The following is a 22308-nucleotide window of genomic DNA, read 5'->3' on the forward strand; positions in this document are numbered from 1 at the left end:
CCTACAGCAGTTAATTTGTCACTTTCTCACTTTGGTTTATCCTTTTTTTTCACAGGGCCTCAAGTCAATAACGGCTGCTTTTGCGAGAATAATGGAATTTGCATCCGAGATAGCGCCTCCTGGAAATGCTTCTGCATGGATGGATTCGTCGGAAAGAGATGCCAAATCCCAGTTCAAGCAAAAGGTATCTATTTTACTTTTTGAGGGGGAGTGAAATGTTTGCCAAATTTCCTTGGGAAATTAAGGATGCTCGTTTTAAGTTGTTTGATGGAGTCAGGGTAGTAAATTATTGACGAGGCTGAAATCCGGCGAGGAACTATTTTTTTTTTTGTGGTTGTTGTCATAATCCAGGATTTATGTTGTGGCACGTAGGGAATTCCCCAGAGTTTCAAGGCCAGTCTTCAGAAGGTAAATTTAGTCTGCAGGAATTTGTCTGAGCTTTTTTTGAAGGTAAACGTGAGATACTTTGGAACCTAAAACATCATTTGAATCTTTTTCCTCGTTAAACACAGGTTCAACATTAAACAAATGACATCGTGGCACACTTTTACTTGCAGTTCTTGGCCTCCCGGAGTTAATTCTCATTTCTAGAATTATGCAAAGTTTGAATTAAAGGGCAAAAATGCATTTCATAGGGTATACAACATACATTAATGATTTAGTGTCTTGTAATCGAATGGAATCTTGAATCTGCTGGCACTGCAGGCAAATTGCAACAAAGGGGAACATAGACCCTGATTAATGTAGCACATATGTATCTCTTGGGTCAAAAAAACCTTATGCAAAGATGATTTTTGGAGAGAATATGTCACTGCTCCAAATTTTCTGAAGAAAGTTCCCCCCAAAATATTTAGAGGATGTCTAATAAGAAGGTGATAAGTGAAGAAAAAGAACAACTATGATTTGGAAAGACAAATAGTTGGTGAAGATACTGTCATCTGGAAAATATAATAATGACTTAAGTTCCTGGAATAAGTGGGCCAAATTTTCTTCATTCTCTCTAAGAAGGAACATTATGAGGATCACTTTTTCTTTTATTATTAGAAGGAGCTTATTGGTTCTATTGATACATTGAAGAAAATCAAAATGCTAATTTTTGGCCAGTTTGACTCCAATTTGCGACATTCCATTGAACTGTGCTTTTAAATTAAACTGCATGTTTGCAATTTCACCAATGACATAGGGTGGTATATAGCAACCTCTTATAAACGAAGGGGGCGAAGAGCCAAGGTAATTGGAGGAGTCGAGTGGAATACCAATATATATTAAGTGGAGTGAAACACAGAGATGTTTACCGCGCTGTTGACCTGATGCAATGAACTTACCGATGACCTCGAATTACAGGAAATAGTGCCATGACAACAGAGATGTATGTTTTGTTCCTCTGGTCACAGAGGGATGAGGGGCTATTCAAGGGAGAGATCGTGAGCTTGCCAACCTACTGTATTTTGCTCTTAATTTATTACACATGTTAAAAAAAGGATAAATCTACAAATTTCCTTCTTTTTACTAATTTATGACATATAACTAGACTTATTGCAGGTACTTTGTCAGTTCTAGCTGGTTTTTAAGAAAGGTCAACACATCCTGGAGGTTCTGATCTTCTCTGTTCTTCATAGCTTATTGAAGAGTATGTTATAGTTTGATATAATTTGAATGTGTGGGCTACAAAGTTCCCCTGTTGGATTAATTCCTTACTAACTTGCTATTATGATTATTTAAATGGTTACAACCACATAGAAATCTCAAGGGATTGTCAAAAGTTATAGATAGATACAGGGGATATAGTTAGACCTTGTTTTCAAGAGGGGCAGGCAGAGTACTGCTCTAACCTATGTTTTGTTTTTTAAACATTTCTTAACAATTTTATTTAGGGGGAGGAGGGGAGACAAATATTTGGGGGCCTAGCACCTCACCCAGCTGTAGCTGCCTATTATATATAAAGTTTCTCCATCAAGCACAGAAATTAAGATATCAAATACAGGAGTATTGACGAAATGCTAACAACCTTGAAGGTCATCAGTTCTAGCACCAAATTTTTAGCATCCTCAGATATATAGGAGGATTAGCTAAGACAATGGCTAAGAGACAGAGACACTCACGATATGAGGGTAGCAGTAAAATGCTTCTTGAAAGTTTGAAAGAGAGTGACCGTCGCAACACCGGTAAATATCTAACGAGGCAGAAGTGCAATTATTTTGAAATTAGGAAGTTAGAGACTAGAGAACAATCTAAAATATAGATGAGACTGAATTTAATTATCTAAAGTAATAAAACAAATGAAAGTTCCAACTCAACCTTGCCAAGTGGCTGCTTTCTTGAAGTGCTTCCGGTGCAATGGAAAACTTGCATTAGTTAAGGGTGTCAGCAAGCAGTATTTCCATATATGTTTATTTAGATACAATCATATCGTTAAGGACTGTTTTTGTTGTAGTAACAAGCATTCTATGATGTAAAAGGTTATCAATTGTCCACAAATAGTAGAAATAATTATAATTATAATAAGTATTTCCATGAAGGATGAGACCCCTTCAGAAAGTATTGAATGTCTCTGTGTGGGGAAAAGGTGTGAGGATCTTGGAAGTAAGGCGATAATTTGAAGTTTGAATATGAGTGAACATTACTCTTTCTAGCATATTTAGGGACAACATCGATGACATTTAAGAGAGAAATTGAACGCATGTTGCCGACCAGTTAATGATCATTTACTGCCCTGGGAAAGAGGCCTATGATACTTGAAGCTTCTCCAGGTCGTGGAGAGATAGATTGATTGGAAGCCTAATTTGAGGACCGAGGTTAAAACAGCAGTATCTAATGACCAACTAAAATTGTAAAACATTTGACCTAAATTGTTACCATTTCTCAGTAGGACAAACAGCAGTTTTAAATTCCTCCTCAAAGAGCTCGCCATGACAACAACTTGTAACCTCTCTCTCCTCTTCCTCTCTCTCTTCCTCCAAGGAAAGGTTAACATCCTCCACAGAATATAAGCAAAGTTGATAAAAAGTTCAAAAGCTGTCAGAATCAAAACAGAAACAGGCAAATAACATCATCAGGCTAATGTAGCAATTTGTCTACATTTCCAAAATAGTTTGTAGATGTCAGTAAAAAAAGAGAAAAATATTAATAATGAAAACCAGTCTGCCTTCTCCTATAATGTAAAGTCAGTCAGCATATCGATAATTCCAAGAACGACTGCTTCCCCTTGATAAAGGTTGCACAGCTAGATGAAAACACTTGAAATGTATGACAGTAATTTGATTTAAATTTTGAAAACAGTTCTACCGCTATTGTTATGTCTTAATATTGAGGAACATTCATAAAAACCGAAATGATAGCATGCTGAATTTGGCGAACATTTGCAAAGTTACTCAACTAAGAATTTCTACAACAAAATGTAATTAGAAGGGATAGATGATTATTGCGTATCTACTTCCCGTTTCATGTCATGTGACAGTATTTGCTGCAGTCATTGACATCTAATAAAGGATTGCAAACCTACTGAAATAGAAAAAGAAATTCCTATACGCTTATTAATATCAATTATAATGATATCAATATGAGAAACCAGTAACATTTATCACCTAAACTAGAGCTTCCTAAGAAGATGCATGTATAATTAGATGAATTAAACCAATACATTTGGGCTTTAGGGTTTAATTGTTTGGGGACGGGGTGGCGGGGGGGGGGGCATAAGCTTCTATAAAGCAATTCACAATTAAATAGAAAGGTATCATTTATCTCTCTGTTAAATACTAATATAAACAAGGGGAGGGTAGGCACATGGTGACCACGGGAGGGGGGAGGGGGAGATATATATCTCCCTTAGTTTTGTATAAAGAGATTGTGCTTGTTTATAAATAAGAATATACCTTTTGGTAACAAAAACAAATAAATACCCTTTTCCATTTTGCTAATTTAACAGCGCACATTTGTTTAAAGCTTAAAAGAACGATGTAATTAAAAAGTCCCCTGTTGTAGAAAATTATGAAAAAAGTCTATTTAAGATTATGCTATTGTTGCAAAAAATATTGATAAACCAAAATTTGTGGTACAGATTGCACTGAGCAGTTTTGAGGTCACTTTGTGGTTTGTCCTCTGAAATCAAAGTCACATATATACCATAATTAGCCCTCAACATTTGTGTTCTCTCCCTCCACCTCTCCTCCCTCTCCCTCTCCCCCCCCCCCTTCTGCCCCTGCAAAGTGTCCTAAAATTTACTCCATGCTTACTTGTCTCATCATAACTATTGCACTCTCATCATGTAGCTACTCTGTTCTATATTCAAGTAATTTTATCAAGCACTGTACCCTATTTACTTCCTTTTATAACTTACATAATATTTATAATTTACAATTTCACTTCTGATTTTGTGGAAAAAAATTACGTTTGAATGTACTATCGTTAATTGTACAATTTGTTTTAAAATTGCTTAGCTTGGTCATTTTTTGAAATGTAACAAGACCGATGTAATCGCCAAAACTTCTGTAAAATCTTGTTAAGAATTTACAGAAAATTTGTGACCTTTAGATTTCATATTCGCATTTATCGAGACATGGTGATATAGATTGCTTGTGAAATCAACCAGTAAGCGCTTACGATGTGACAGCGTGTCTTCTTTCAAATGGATGTTATTCTCTGGGTCACTTGACATTCCATCTGCCTCTGTTTCTTCCTCAGCTCATCATCATTTGGCTGCTGTCATCAATAGGTGTTCATGTCGTAATGGAGGCACCTGCACCCCTACCAGCACTGGATTTGGTTTTGTGTGCTCGTGTCCAGCTGGTTTCAGCGGCTTGGATTGCGCCAAAAACAATACTTCCATCATAAGTGAGTTTATTTCTTCCTGTTACATGTAGCCCTACATACTTCCTTAAGATACCTGAATGGTTTTGGGCAGTTATTACTGTGGGGGAGGGGGGTGTATTTAAGTCCATAAGCTGACCAGACTGAGAATGAATTAAAGTGTTTTAACAAAAATAATGTTGATCGAGAAAGATTTAACTCCCTGGTTTTACATAGTGGAACAAGAGATTTAACATTGTAGTCTCTATTTCCTCAATTTCTAGCATACTTGTTAGGATAATAAAGATGACCTGTGTGAGAAATTTCCAACCTTTCAAGGTGTACCCTGATTAGGTTGGCCAGCAAGGACATTGCTACAGGGGATTGGTGGGGGGGTCTCCCCCCCCCCACCCCAATTATTGGCTTTAAACATCAATAGTTGGAAAATCTGTTGTCAAAAGCATGACAGTTGGAAAATTGTATCCATGCATTATCTCTTAAAATAATTCCCTTCCCATCCAATGCTGATAAGGAGAGGGATGCAGCAGCCCTTCCCGTCCCATGCTGAGAAGGGGAGGGTTGCTGCAGCCCTAGGTTTTGGGGTCTGTTGGAGGGGTCTTGCTGCCAGATATGGAGGGGGGCATGGGGAAATATCAGATAATATATTCTCATCTCCATAATATATAAGGATTAATGAAGGCCGGGTTCCAGCGACACAAATTTCCCCAAAGCCTGATCTGGTTTGCTAATCTTGTGAGGTGTCCTCCATTTTGATTTTCTATGTTAGTGGCCACCCTAGGCTTAATATGTCATTATGTAATTCATATTACCAGCTGTATTCATGTTGGTTATAGAATGGAGCAACAAGATGGTATCTGTGCCTGTCATGTAGTCTACATTTGTCAATCTTCGTACAAAGTAAGGACAATATTGATATCCCTAGGCCACTGTTTTGCTCAAATTCATAGCCGTTGTAATTTTTACTGCTTCAGAATTTCCCACTTGGCTTCTTTTTGCTTATCTGGTTATATATACAAAGTTTTACCACCTTTTCGGATACCTCTGTGTAAATTTTTTTTCCAAACTGTTTTCTGTTCATTACTTACTTATAAGTAAGTTCAAAGTATTAATCTGAAAATAGTTATGGATATTGACAGCACAACTGACATCTAGTCTTCTTTATGGATAGCTAAGAAATCTATTATCAAAATAATGTCTATACAGTATATATTGCAGCGAGGAGAAAATCCAGTCTGTTATTGCCTGATTGGTTAGGGAAAGACTGTGCACTTGATGTGACATCAGAAGTTTAGTCTTAGAAAAATGTGTCTGGCTGGTTGATTCTGGAAGAGAGCCCTCAATTTTCTCTACATTTAGGCACCTTCCTGTGTGCGTGGGTTTTAGGCTGTCAGTAGTTTACATGCCAGCTATTATTATAGGCTCTTTTGTTTCTAAGCTGAACCCCCCCCCCCCTTCTTTCTATGTTCCTCCTTTCTTTTCTGGTCTCTTCTTTTCTACGTTATTACTTTAGTTTATTCTAACAGTTGTCTTTGTCAAGAATGGCCGTTTCTCTCTTTTCTATGATTTTCTCTTTCTTAGCTGTTATAAATACTCTCAGATTCTTTCCGAGCTTTCCTAAAAAGAAAATGTTTTAGGCTTTTTTTTATTTTGGAACTGGATAATTGTTCAATTGTGAAGAAATGCATCTGAAGTTTGGGAGATTGCTAACTTTGTGAAATATTAATTTTTCTTCATGAAAGAGCAACTATGTTGACTTCTCAGTGGGGCCTGGATTTACATAATATACACTCCAACATGAGTGTTGTTGCATTCAATACTCAACACCAGCTGTCTGATCTTTAAGTTTGAACTCAATTTATGCGCTGCAACACCTGTTAAGGTGTATTAACAAACTCCTGTGACAAAATTTGGACATATGACATATATGAGAAAATAAAGGCTGAGAAAGTCCATTGTATTGTCCATCTGTTAGGTTGAAAAATCATATCATAAGTAGGAAACTTGTATAAAGCACCTTATATTATGCATGTATCACCTTTCCTCTTGCCCTACGCTAAAGGGTTTCATGACCATTAGGTTTTGAAAGCCTTCTCACCGGCCAGATAAAACATTACCTCGTGGGGACTCCCCTATTTGCCCGGTTGTGCTTAATCCAGTTTGATTGTAACGGAATTAATTGTGATGTGTCATCTGTATATACGTAGACACTGAGAGGCTAGCTGAAGCTGAGTAGCATGGCTGTTCATTGAACTTTGGATGTTAGGAGAATGAAGTTCATGCATGGATGCATCATTTCTCAATCTCTTCTGCAGAAAGCTAAAAAGTTCACCAAAAGGTTGCGAGAACCCAGAGAGGCTGGCTGGGGGGGTTGACAAAATGTGTGTCTGGAATGAAGATGACATTTTTGACAAAGCTACTGGCTTTCGTTAGATACTGCTTGGCTTAATGCAAGTCAAGATCACTTTCAGATTTATGCATAATAATAAGTGCTGTCTGTACTTCGTCATTTCTTCAGTTCTCCTTTCCCTTCTATGTATCCATGTGTCTGCCTGTTTCCTCGTTTGGAGATGTAAATGAGGAATATCCAATTTAAATTTGAAAAATAGCTCACCGGAAAGAGGAAGCAAATATTACCACATTTGCATATTAAACACACAAAAATTGACAAAACTACAAAACAGATGAAATTTGGTCATCCCGGTTGAGATTTGAAGTATTAGTATGCAAATTTTTAAAAAAAAATTTTCCCTCATAATTTTCTGTCATCTTAAAAGTTGACAAAGGTGATCGTGTCTGTATATGCACTTTGATATATCTACAGCAGTATCATGATTATTGTCATGACGTAGTAATGATGACATCGTAAGCTTGATTCGGTCATTGTGTTTGCCCTTTTTCACACAAAATTTGTTTCCCCTTCAGGCTCGTGACGCACATCCTCTACACACTAGAGACTGTGAACTTGTATCGAACGAAAAATGACATAAAAATACCTGAAAAGCCTGAATCAAATAGTTGCAGGGCATCATTCCTTCAAATTTTAAATGTGGTAATAAATTGCTAGAAATTTTCAAAAGCACATTCCAGGGGGGGGGGGGGTTCTGACCCGTTTGTCTTATTCCCGAGTTTGACGATATCGTGTCTCGGTGAAGTTAAATGTTCTGAGGGTGTCAGGGAAATGGGAAATGCAGGATTATTAACACCAGTAACCATTATTTGACTGTCTAGCATATTAGTTGCTATCTTGATGACCTTTAAGTGCATTTTCTTTGATTAAGCATAGTTACATGTTAAAAATAGACCTCAGACAGAGGAGATGGCAGTTAAGAAAGTACTTTAAGAGGTTGAAGAATTCAAAGTATCAGTTGAAATTTTGACATTTTGTTTGGCACAGTCGATCCCTGTGTGAGAGTCTCATCACCTAACAGTCTAGCCATGAAAACTTTAGTCTTAAAAAAGTCTGGAATTTTTATTTGTTTAAAAACATGGGAATTAACCAAGTACATCGTTATGAGATTTGCATATCAAATATCATCAAATAATTGACCAAACTCAACTCAACTTCATGTTTCCTGTAGAATGGTTCATTTTACTTTATAGCTACTGTACTCTTGCTAAATTGTGACTCCATGAATGTTTTAACCTCATCCACATAGAAGCAGCTGGCTCGTGTTCAAACTGCCCGAGATAATGACCGCCAAAGTAGCTTTGATTCTGTTAATACCCAAAGTAGGCTAGGGGTTATCTGCGATGAATGTGGGATATATCTATAAGCTGGTTTTCTTTTTTTTTTCAACATGACAGAATTTCTAAAAGACCTTATGGCAATTTGCTGTGATGGCATTATAACAGCTTTGACTAGTGATATATATAGTAACAGTTCAAGTGTAATTTGAGAGAACTTAAATGCTGCAAAGGAAGCTATTGCTGGCATGAGGAAAAGGAAGAAAAAAATCAAAATCCGTACGTCACAGATCATTAGCAGTAGAATCATGTTCCAAGCTCTAATTCCATTCAATGTGTTCTTTCCTTAATACTCCAGTGCTAAATACACCTTTTGCTTAACAATGTGAGGACATCAATTGTTTTTATTGGCAGGAAATATATATAGTTTGTTATTGCGACAAGTTGCGGTCTAAATTGTGCAATATCTACAGGTGGATGAATAATGCATGCATTTGAGAGGATGTAAAATATGTGCAATATATATATATTGTACAATCTTTTTAAGGTTGAGCTTTGTTTCTGTATTAACATGTACAGCATCAATCAGAAATCAGACAACATATACACTAAAGATATTTGAATTTTGCTCGAAGAACGAAGAAACAAAACACGTTTTTGTCGAGAAACTTTGATATGTAACTTTAGATACTTTAGTTGCAGCGTAATTTCAGTTTTGTTTGTCCGATAGAATTCAGGTGATATTTATTTTTATTAGATTTATAGATATTCGTGATGTCATTATTAATATTCATGAGATATCGTCTACCCGTTCTGTTCTGACTCTCTATTCTCTTGATACAGAAATGATCACAGAGATTAATAGAACAAATTTCCCAAATTTTTACGTTTGATTAGGCATATTCGCAACTCAAAAGTTTTGAAGAGTGGCAAAGTAAGGCCTCTTAGCCGAAATGGGTCAATGAAATATTCATGATGGTAATAAAGGAATCTTGCAAAGGAGAGTGAAAAAAACCAATCAAATGAAGTTTTTATTGACCACTTTTTCCTTATTTTGTGCATAAGAATGGTTTATCGTTGTTTGTTGGTTTGAATTACTGGAAAAGAAATAAAATATTACATTGCCAAACAAAAAGAAAGATAAATGAGGGTCTCTTGCTGTTAGGTTAGCTTGCTCTAAATATCGGGTGTTTCTGACAGACTTGAGGAAAATTGGGTCATTTTGTATAAAAACAACCACAAGAATTATAGTTGAGAGATACAGCATAAAATTCATCATTAAATTCATTCTCTCCCTGCATGTATCTTTTATTCCTTTCCTTCGATCCTATCACTGAATAATTTACAAGAAAATAGACTACCCCCGCTAGGTGTCATGAAAACGAAAAGTGTGATTCAATCTAGCTGAAGGCAATCTCCGAAAAAACTGTGCTATCATTTTTCTAGATAATTTTCTGGAATATACAGAAATTGAAGTTAAAGGCAAAAGATTTAGTCAGAATTCTGGGAACAAAACAAAAGGATAATATCACACCTCCCATTCATCAAGTAATCGATTCGAGAAGGATTTCTCAGTGGTTCACTTACATTCCAACGTTAGGACTAGTTTGGCAATGTTTTGCTGCAGAAGTCCTAACCAGGGGTAATTTTATCTACATCTTTCAAACTCATTCAATGTTAGGAGTTGGTTGAAAAAGTTTACCACAATGTACTTTTAATATCACACACATCAAAATAACCTTAACTGGCATTAACTTCATGAAACAAAAGAAATGCTAAAACATCTCTGTGACATCTAATGAAGTATCGGTTAAAAAAATTTACCTCATATCCTTAATATCACACACAACAAAATAACCTTAACTGGCATTAACTTCATAAAACAAAGGAAATGCTAGAACATCTCCGTGATATCTAAGGAAGTATCGGTTAACAAATTTACCTCATATCCTTTAATATCACACACCTCTATATAACCTTTGTTAACCTTATAAAACAAAAGAAATGCTAAAACATCTCCATGACAACATAATGACCTACGTCATATTGTTTTATAGTGAAAGAATTATTCATGAGGCATAATCATAGGAAGAAAGACAAGACAAAGAAATGTGTTTGTTATTAACCAGAAAACTGAAAACAACAGGTGGCCTTCAACAGGTTTAGAGCTTTATAACAGTGAGCAGAGGATCTGATGACCGCATGTGTGACGGCATTCTTCATAAAGTTTTGTCAAGTTTTCTGCAATTGAGTCGGGTCTAATTGTTTGCTTGTTTATTTCTTTACTTTAAGAACTTTTTATGTACTACCCAGCAAAACCAACAAGGTTCATAAAACATTTATGCTGTAACAATGTTGTCATTGCCACCAATCTGCCACGTTTAAAGGATAAATGGATGTGTGGAATTAGCGTAGAGGAAATGTTGTTCTCCACAAACAGTTTAGACATATACCTAATTTATGGCCATTTAGCAGAATTTATGCAGTTATCTGCAAACATTTACAGAACCTCCATTTGACTAACGTGTTAAACATGAAATGTTGACAGCACTTAATATTTCCACACTGTTTGATGTATAGTTAGGCAATGCTGTTTGGGGATCCTTCAATTCACAATTTTTGTTCCTAAATGTTATATTATTTTAATATTGCATTTCACATCTTCATGGTTACAACCATGTTGCTGCTCCTGAAAAGTGAGTTTGACTGGTAAACCAAAATATTTTTTTGTGTCCCACATTTTCAAAGCTATACTTTCATTGATTCTTTCACAAACTTTTGAAATATTGCCTTATTTCATATTTTTGGGGTGTAATTTTGATGGAGTAAATATAACATACGTTGTGCCAAATAGAATTTCCTTTTAAACACTCTGTATGGTACCCTAAGATTGTGACCGAAAAACTAAAATGCATATTAAGGGCAAAACTCCCAAATTTAACAGCTATGGGTCACATCACTGTAATGTGGCAAATATGATAAAATGGTATAATGATCCATCTATACTAACCATGACATTTGTAGCTGTCACAGAGGGATATCATTGCTAGATTTTAGGCAATGCGGTTACCGTCGTTAATGGGATCCAGTTGACACCAATTTCTGAAGGTCAAACACAAATACCATCAGATGTAATTCCTGCTGACACACTGGCATGCACAAGTGTCTCTTCTCCCAATGAATCGATTTGGTTGTAGTAGTATACAGTACCATTTATGCTGTTAGAAATTTCAGAGTTTTATAAACTGTAGACTTTGTTTAGTTTGAATGGAGAAGAAAACAAATCAAAACAGGGACGGGTTTGTTTTTGATGTTTGATTGATGACGTATTATCTCACCATATCAGAGGCCTTAGAAACTCCCATCCATCTCAATATTTATACGTTCTCCATTTAAGTAACCAAAATCGATCTTAATTTTGAAACTATCAAGACAGCTTAAAAAGACTCGGGTTTTTCAGCTTAGTCCATAATGTATATTTTCAACTCTTGAGACCTTTTACTAAGATATATCCATCTCTGTCACTCTCTCTCTCTCGCTCTTGAGTTTGCACCAGCTTGCTTGTTTGCTTAAGGAAGAGGCACTGAACATTATTATATAGAGGATGGATATATTTATATGTATATGTTTATATGGCTCTTACTTTGCTCCAGCCTGCTATCCTTGCCTCTAAGCGACAGGTGTTTCAAATTGATGCATGTTTGTATAGAGGGCTTTATGGGAGATGCCAAATTGATCGGCTTCATGAAAAACTCTTTAAAGGTGCCTACTGAGTCAGAGAAGATCTACTTAATTTGATTCGGTGAGATTGTCACAGTTTGTGGTTGATTGATGAATTTAGATGTGAAGCATTTTTTCCTCTTTACCTGTTAGCATGTGAGTATTTGAGTTCCAAATGTATCCCGGACTATATTGAGCCATCCATGAAATGACTTTCCATCCTAATGTGCATGCTAAAACCTGAATAATGCCCATTCCCCTCCCAACAAGACCTTAATAATCCCCCTCCCCCCTCCTCCTTCCCTCCCATCAAGACCAAACTCTTGGTAGAGGGTGTATATGGTCCAGAACCCACCTGAAAGTCATTGCTGTGAAAATTATTAATAGCCATGGTTCCTGATTTCTCACCCACCCCAACCCCACCCCGCCCCAGTGTCAGGGGCTCTGAGAAATGGAAGTGAAACAATCTGGGAGGTGATAAAAATATGATTAGTGCTAATAATGTATTGACATTATAGAGATTACAGCATGTATGAACATGACAGGAGCTTGTAACACATCTGTTCACTTAAACCACATCATAAATGGGTTTTTTCAATAGCAGTAGTCGTTAATGTGTTACTACAGCAGTAGTCTTTAATGTGTTACTATAGCAGTAGTCTTTAAAGGAATTGTCTGGTGGAAGATTTTGATACATTGTCCTTGTAGTTATTATTTTTCTCTTTCTAACCATGTAAAAATTGTCCCCATTCGACGTTTTCTTCTTGTAGAAATCTGGTTTTCAAATTCACCAGTTTCTCACCAAAAGTACCGTTTGTTCGAACGCTTCAATATGGTGATTGACGTAGTGCTTGCAGATAGGCAAAACAGGCGACTTGAAGTTAGCACTCCCAATTCCGCAGCAAATAAACTCACGTGTAAGCACATAGGATTCCCTCATATATATATAACGTACATACTCGCGAACGTATATACTACGATGCTCAGTTGGTGTACTTGTATAGCGTTACACATAGCACACTCACACTCAAACCACAGTTCATTAACTGTTCTTCGAAATCGCTGAAACAAAATTCACGGATCAAATTAACAGTAAAACGAAACTTGTAAAGTATTCGTTAAACCGAAAGATGAAACTTGGCGGAATCGATGTCATCGCAGAACTGTCCGATTGTAAACGTTAGAGTAAACTATACACGCGAACATTCTTCGCGCTGGAGCTGGATACCGCGATGTATAAACAACGAAGAGCCTGCTGTTAAAACTTATCTTGTGTTACACAAAGACCACGAAACCACCGATCTACTACATATATGGCGGTTTAAGGAGTTTTTTAAATCATATCTAATTTATAAGAAATTTCACCGGAAATTATTGAAGAAATTGATCGAATCGTTGTCAGAGCAGAATGTAGCACTGAGAAGCTTAGGCTTCGCAGAACTGTCCGATTGTCAACGTTTGAGTATAGCCTACATGCGAACATTTTTCGCGTTGGAGCTGGATAGCGCGATGTATAGCCTGAACAACTCAGAGTCTGCTGTTAAAATTTACCTTGTGTTACACAAAGACCACGGAACCACCGATCAAGTACATGGCGGCTTAAGGAGTTTTTGAAAACATATCTAATTTTTAAGAAATTTCACCGGAAATTAAGGAAGAAATTTATCTGTATACAAACGCTGTTTTTGTTGTGATTACCGTATAGGTACTGTGCGGAGGGTTGGTTATGACGCAATCTGCTATGGCAGAGCTGACGTCACGTATTGTACTGTTCAAATCTTATTTGAAATGTCAATCCATAACGATTAAAAAATCGTTTCTCTGTCAAACGCAACATTAGCGTTCTCATACTTTGACAACATGTTTGGAAAATTATTTACTATTTTTTAAGGTAACTTCTTTGGGCCACCAGACAATCCTTTTAATGCGTTACTACTGATGTGAAAATAACCACCTCAACTTGTCATCCGTTATGCACTCTGTAACCATCAGAGATTTCATACGGTCATACCGTCCTCGTTATGTGGCATGATGAGAGATCATTTTAGTAGGTCTACTTATATTTCTTTATTTCTTCCAAAGATTTTCATCACTCATATGAATCTGTAAAGATGATTAAACTGTGACAAGTGGGCAGTTCTAGCTGAACATAACTGATTGCATATTGTTCTTTACCAGACAACTATCAATTTTTTGCCCTTCTTGCTGAAAATTTGACCCTGTAATAAAGCTGTGTCAATACAGATATTTGCTGCTTGGTGGGTTCGCGTCATAGTGTCTGCACTCTGCCCTACAAAGACATGAGGACGGAGAGTAAATGGAGATGGAGTGGCCACAGTTTGAAATACAATGTGGGAAATGAGTGTATATACAAGTTGTTAATTAGGGTGTTAATACATAACATAACAAAATGTAAACAAATTTATGGCTGGTTACATATGTGTGTTTGTGACAAACATATGATATGATATGATTTTCCAACTCTTTACAATTTAAATTATATATAGACATAAATATATATATTTTATTGAATTGTGCAGGGAAGTTTTTGGAAATATTTTAGTCATATTTGTAAGGAGATTGTAATTCTGTTTGCATAGAAATATCTGGATTTGAGATGGGCATAAAAGTTATGCAGATTATAATACTTTTTAAACCCCGTGCACTGAGGACACTGTGGGTAGAGCCTCCTTTAATATTGAATATTGTCATGATTTTTAGTACACTGCTTATATCACACTATGCTTCGACTTCAAATAGACAATCCCCATTGTCTTTGATTGTCATTCTTTGTAAACAAAATTGACATTTTTTCTTATTCATATCGGTGTCATAACCAGGGGAAGTATATTCTAAATTCCAAATACTGACGGGGAAGGGATGGTGGGGAGGGGGGTGGTTTGGCAAAGTCACTGTGGTACCACATTCATCAAGTTATGTCCACACTCTCTAGGAATAAGACAGTAGTAACTTATTGTGTATCACAAATAGTTGTTGAAAATTCCTAAAAATGAGGGGAAGGTTGGGAGTAAGGGGGGCATGGAGAGAAGTACGTTCATGCACCTTGTCTTATTATGTCCTACATTTCTGCTGCTACATATTCCTTTAATTCCCATTGCGGAGTGTTATTTATTATTACGATCATTTGTCAGTAAACTGTACACTCTAGCGTATATTCGAAAACCTTTTAAAGTTTTGCTGAGTGGAGGGTGAGGCCAGGATTGGGTGCGATCCGATCGACGACTTCAACGACGCATTGATTTAGTACTCTGGACTGGTATATTATATGGATATTGCTGGAGGTGAAGGGCCAATGAACACAGATGATGGATAATGAATAGAGATTAGCTGCAGACCACTTCACTGAACAATGTAGAGTAGATCTCATGATGGAGGTAAAACAGACTTCATGGTCTTATGATGCATTATCAAAAGGAGTGTCTCTTTGTCCTAATGATGCATTTGTTTCCATCTTTTTTGATCCATCTTTTTTACCCTACATATTTATTCCATTTTTCTGTTTTTTTTTTATAATAAACACTAGACATTTTCTAAATGCAAATGGATTAAGAAACAATGGAATGTTGATTATGTCCAGCCATACTTGGTAACTACCAGATTTATCACAAACTGTCAAATTGTAAAAATAAAAACAATTAGGCTATTGTAGGTCTAGGCCATGAAACTGATAAAAACTGGGAAGGTAGTTTTGCTGGTTTATTGGTTTAATGGGATAGGAGTTTCATCAGTGTATACAATCTAATATATTGGTATTCAGCTAGAAATTAGGTAAAAGAGATGAAAAATTTCAGGGGGGGCACATGCCATGTAAACATACAACTCTATACAGAGTGTTCTATTGAAGGTACCTATTTAAGTTACATGTGTAGTTTGAAAATGTAAATGGTTCCATGTCAGCAGGTGCATAAAAAGCAGTCAATTTCCCTTTTGTCAACAACTGTCAACAGTATCAGTACAAAATAATAATAACAATAATAATAATCATAATAATAATAACAATAGCAATAAAGATAATAATAATAGTAGGCCTCTTATGACCATACTCAGGGAGCTGTCACTTAATAACCACTTGTTAATATGATAACATTATTAGTATGTTCACAGACGGCTGTATTTTTTTCCTAGGAAGCATTTCCCTGTTAAAACAATAGTGGTCATTGTAGTTCAATGACTGTGACACTAATGAGGTTTTCATATGTTGGCTTAGTCCCCAGGGCCAGCGTTGCAGCAATTGAAGGTCTGTCAATCTCTACAGAATATGAATCGTTAGCATATGAGAGAGTGATAATTTCTACCGCATGTCCACTAGTTTCCTGTTTTATGATTCCATCTATCTTTTAAAATTCAGGTTTAGAAAGCTCATGTTGTGCTACATACCCAAATACAAAGAATCCTCTGATCTGAAAGTGAGCAGTAAATATTAAATATATGTTTGATTTTGTTGACAGATTTTGGCATCACCTTCCCCCCCCCCACTCCCCCTTTAACATTGTTTGATGTATTTAAATCCTGAGGATGATACTTAGCTTTTTTTGTACCTTTGAGATTGCAAAGAGCATCAAACCTATATGTACAGTTGAATATTCCCCAAGATAAAATCTCACGTCAACAATTTTATGCATCATCGTCAAAAAAATTGTAGTCTACTGTTCCTGATTGAGTGTGTGATAAAAGCTTTTTGGAGATTTATAGATGGGAATAAATATACATTATGCTAGCTTTTAACCGAACTTGTGGTCTCAATTTGAATATGAGCAAGTGATTCTAAGTCACAAATATGCTGTAAAATAAAGTATTCCTTGGAAGGATTGGAGGAGAGTAATAAACATTTCAGACTCACAGGGTGAGGTCTGTACCACATTACCAGTCTTGAAGCAAAATTTGAGTAAAATAGATGGATTCATTAGGGGTCATATTTAAGTTAAATGCAAGCTAATGCAAATATATATCCTGGGGTTTTAGTTTTGCATGATATGGATAATGGGGGCTGAGTTTAATTATGAAGTTAGTAATAACATATTTGTCATCTTTAGATGGGAAAGCAGCAAGGGGAAGCGATTAATTATGTTTAATGGTGAAGTAGCTTTGATTATTGACAATTACAAGGGTAGCAAAGCAATCTAAGTGCATCCTTGTGAAATTTCATCTCCAACTTGTAGACTTGCAGATCTGAACATAATTTGAACTTGTGTAAATTATTATAATTTGAACTTGATAAACTTCTGTCCCAGAAATGAACTTGAAGCAAACAGTTACGATGTCATGCACAATAAAGCAGTTTTATGCACCAGGTAATGCCAGCTGTCGTGACACCATGAATCATTTTTCAGCTTTGACAGGGTTCCCTACAGTCACATCATCATCATTATCAACATCATCATCATCATCATCATCATCATCATCATCAGATCCTTTTTACCGTAGGAATTAGTCCGTTGCCAAAGAATGAACAAATGCAAAATTTGTTTGTAAACAAGCCCAAAGGACATGGGCATGGTTTTGTAAACAAACTTATCTCCATGTGCCCTGCTATATTGTGTATATTATAATCGCTAACCTTAATATGTAATGTACAGGATAGCGCCTACACAAGCATCTTGCTGTTGCAAAATGATCCCCTATGATCCCTAGATCCCGCTATGTGTCACATCGATTATACTGCACACCATGGCTACTAATGTAATAAAGTTGCCATAGCAGGGAGCTACCTCAAAACTCTTCTGTAGGAAGGTCTATTAAAGGGTGTGAAGACTCGCGCAAAAAGAAACGTCTAATGCCGGTAATACAGCTGCGGTGAATACCCACAGCACAGTATACAAACGATACAGAGATGGACATCTCAGGTCCAGCTAAAGATAACAATTAAGGTATCACATTTCATTACTGTCTGCATTTTGTAGCGACATGAACAAAACGTCACTTGCAAGCAACAGAAAGTTAACTTTTTCAGATGGCCACACGCGGTTTGGGGCGAGTCTTCAATGCTATGCAGCACTAATCATATTGTTGACTGTATATAGGCAAAAGCAAACTGAACTGATTCCAACCGCCATCATTTTTATTTCATGTGTATTCTAAAAACATGTAAAGGTCAACCTCATCAAGACCTCTCTTACCTTGAAATACTTTTGTACAGTCTTTTCTCTACAGTGTGTGTTTGATATGTGTAAACTGATAATTAGTCAACTTGTCCGTTCAATGGTTCAGCCAAGCCTTGCCAAACTGGCCAAATACTGCTTGTAGTTTAGCCTATTTAGAATTGGCAGTATTAACAATTTCGAGGAAGCAATAAACCTTGCGCAAGATCGTGATACGTGGCGGAGGTTAATCACTGAGCATGTCGGATAGACGAGACTTAACTTACTACTACTACTAGTACATAGGCTACTCCCAGCAGAACTGAGAAATGTCAAGCAAGATAACCTTTGTTACAACAGCATAGTTCAATGTTTGGGCTACCTGTAGTGTTATTAACTATTCTATACAAGCTCATACCTTCCATACACAATGTTATTTGCAATACCAGTATTTTGTAATAACCTTTGACCTTCTGCAACATTCCGTAATTGAAATGAGATTCGGGACCTACACGCATATGTGAATATTATCGTGTTGTCTACAAATTAGAGAAAACATCAAATTCAAATTTTTAGATCGATATCAAAATTTCATCAGCAAGAACAGTGTTTCTTGAGAATTTCATAGGAAGGTGAGTGAACAGTGAAATACCTGTTTTTTGGTTTCTTTTGTAGTTTAAGTTTTCCAAAATATCCTACCCTCTTTTAAGGTCATAAACCTGAATGATTAGCATTTAGACAAAAATCTAAATACTTCTTCTTTTACATATCAAGATATAAATGCACCAATTTACTGAAGTATTGTTTTAAAGTAATTGAAGCTAAATCAATTAATGCAGAAGAGTCCTGAGATCTATCTCAACAGCCTTGTAATATTGTATAATACATGCAGCGTAATACCTCTTTCCAAAACACTCATATCGATATTTAGTCAACAACTTATTCAATCTATGGGCACAGAAACATAAACACTACTATATGACTCATCAAAATTAGAAAAATCAGCACAAATCATTAGTAAACAACTCATCCAATTAAGACTAAAGTAGGATGACTAAACTAATTACAAGAGACCAATTTAGATATTTAGAGAACCACAATGAAACAGTGACCTGAAGATCCTCACAATGATACCATATACCGATGTAAGAGGCCCAATAGCAGAATCACCAAGCTTAATTGGCTGTTTTTCCTCTGTATGTAAAATTTATACCATTGCATAAATTAATATACATGTACGTCATCCTGCCCGATGTGTTATTCGCATGAGCTGCTACAGTAATCCATATCCCACATGTGTTTCCACTGTGCATGATCATAACTCACCAGGTATATGTCTCCCAGCACAGATAAAATTATTCTCAAGTTCGTAATAATCTTCAAGGATCTGTCTTGCCCCTGGTTCTTTTATTTACTTTCAAGGATAACGTTCTCTACGAGATGTTTTTTTTTTTTTGATAATCTGTGACGAAAAGCAATCTTAAATACTGCAAGGTTGAGATACTTGATAAAAACTGATTGGAAATTAACCTACCCTTCAGCTTGTTGCCTTGCTCTTGGTAACTTGTTGCCTTGCTTTTGATATTTCTTTACTTTTTTTTTCTCATGATTCCCAACCGTTTTAAAGTTTTGTTTTATACGTTAGGTTTATTAGACTTTTCAAGATCAGGTACATTGTGAAATATTAATGATATCGAGTTTGAATGAACTTTTTGGTGAAGTATTTGGTGTGACCAAACAACAATGTTATCTCAAAACAAAGGGGATCATTTTTGCGTTCTGTCAAATCTCAATATTCCAATATTGGAAAAAGGATACTTTTTGTAGGGAACATGCCAAACTGAAAAAGAGACACTTTAAGTAAGGGGGGGGGTGGGAAGGAAGGGTGGAGAATGCGGTCTCAGCTCCTTCGCCCTTAGTTGAATGCTACCACACGTGGAAATAACGAAGGAAAGGCGAGTGGAACACACCGAACCAAATCTGAATCTGGATTCTGATATCTAGTTATCTAGCTCACTCTCTCTAGGAGTTAACTTCCCTCCGGCACTTTTGCTACGTCTATCGACAAACTTTTTTCGACTGAAGCCGATTCCTTCTGAAGTAATAAGAGGGAGACCTTCTCCGTTCTTCTGTGCTTATCGAATTACTGATATATTGATTAAGTTATTTCAAACAGCCGGTTTAGTGTGCGACTCATTGTTATCTCTCAGACCTGGAGTACAACTCTTTCTTTCGTTCTAATCCGGGCAGGTTTGAGACTGCCTGCCTTGCCTGCCTGCCTGTTGTTGTAATTGAAAAGAGTAATCTTTGCCTCATTTGTTTGTCAGACAGTAAAACTTATCGCCGGTGATTAATGGTAAGCCTGCTCACATATCAATCTTTACGATACGGCCTCTCTCCGTGAGCTCTGTTGATCCAGTGCGGCGCTCTCTCTCTCGTCTGTGTTTTGATTTCGTTTTAAAGCTAAAGCAAATCTGTCAGCGGCTTGGCCATTTGCCGCGGATCACCGCCTCTCTCAATCGAGAATCACTTTCAGTAGTAAAGGAGAATTATTCATGAGGTGGTTGAGGCAATTTTTTAGCATCGTGCTCAAAGCGTTAATCTGCTGCTTCCACTTCAAAGGAAACATGCAGCGATCAAAGACGTTTACAGTCTCAGCCGGTAAGCGTCATGTAGTCTGCTGCAAGTACCCCTGGTGCATGAAGGGTTCCTTATTTACTTACACCGATGTCGTGGATGGAACCGTTCTATCACAATGTTGGTCCAGGTAAGGTCAACCTTGCTTTTATAAGCCGTAGTTAAACCTTGTATCGTTGTTCCGTCGTCGTGGTATGTGCATCAGGATTACCATGGTAACCGTCGACCACTTCCGATGACAATCTCGTCTGCCCTTCCAAGTCCATTTCGTGAATGACTGACCTCCCTTTTAGAATAATCCGGAGAATGTGGCTTAAAGATACAACTTTTAAGGGCTTTTGTCATGCTTTATCGCTTTTAGATCTGCGTCCGTGCTAGTAGTGGTGTCGTGAGTAGTATAGTACTTTACAGCGATGGAGATAGCAATTCCATTATTGGATATGTCTTATGAAGTCACTCAAGGATAACTTCTTGATGTGTTGAAATAGCATTATTAGTGGAGAATAGAAAATTACTTCCATCTGACAGCATACATGTCATATCATAAATATGCTTAGAAATGATAAAAACGTCACTGCCGTTCCATGAATATATTAGCTGGAATGAAAACTGTACGATGAATTATAAATTTCGCTGATCTCTGTGATAACGTTGGATTAGTTTGGGTTTTTAATTATTCTGGAGGATTTATCCCTGTTTACTTTTCTCTCACTGTGTGGACATGTTTGGTTCATCTTATTTTTACCATTGAGGCTGCTTTTCAGCTCAGAGTCATGACCAAATCTCATGCGAATTGTACCAAGGTTTTTTAATTTTTTTTGTTGGATGGAACCATTCTACTATGTTGTTGGTCCAGGTTTGTAGTAATTAAAAATCAATTTATGAATAGATTTTATTATATAATTAATAAATACCATTTGGGCTAAATTTTGGAGAAATGTTACTTTTTTTGGGAAAAGGATGATACTATCATCTTGAAAATATTATATGTTGTTGTTGTTGTTGTTGTTAGCTAGGTTAAGCTAAGAGTGCAGTTGGGAAGCAAAGACAGGGAAGTAATTTTTGTTCTCAAATACCCAGATCAGAAGATTTATTTGGATATATTAAGCTACTTTGTGAGAATTCCAGTTGTTTCAAATTTGCTGCATTTTATTTGAAATTAAACAGTAATTATAATAAGGTATATTTTGAAACCTATTATGATAAAGTTTGTAGTTTGTTATCACCTCTACTAAATTTTAATTGACAAAATGAATCTCCCTGTGACAATTCAGACCCAATATCCTTACGAATATGGAAGCACTTTCCTACCAGTTTGAATCTTATTTTTAACATGTAATTTCCGAAAAGTTAAACGTTTTTA

At 36.4% G+C, this 22308-nt stretch overlaps 1 protein-coding gene across 4 annotated transcripts in view; it reads left to right on the forward strand.

The window, feature by feature from the left end:
• Window positions 1-22308, forward strand: part of LOC139961031 (uncharacterized) — a 181979-nt gene that overhangs the window by 100634 nt on the left and 59037 nt on the right. For all 4 annotated transcript variants that reach the window (XM_071959841.1, XM_071959844.1, XM_071959843.1 and 1 more), the window contains exons 7-8: window positions 56-184; window positions 4681-4830. In XM_071959841.1, the coding sequence (XP_071815942.1) occupies window positions 56-184; window positions 4681-4830 (279 nt within the window). The remainder of the gene's footprint in view (window positions 1-55; window positions 185-4680; window positions 4831-22308) is intronic.

Source organism: Apostichopus japonicus, chromosome 20 (genome assembly GCF_037975245.1).
Source record: "Apostichopus japonicus isolate 1M-3 chromosome 20, ASM3797524v1, whole genome shotgun sequence".
Classification (NCBI taxonomy): Eukaryota; Metazoa; Echinodermata; class Holothuroidea; order Aspidochirotida; family Stichopodidae; genus Apostichopus; species Apostichopus japonicus.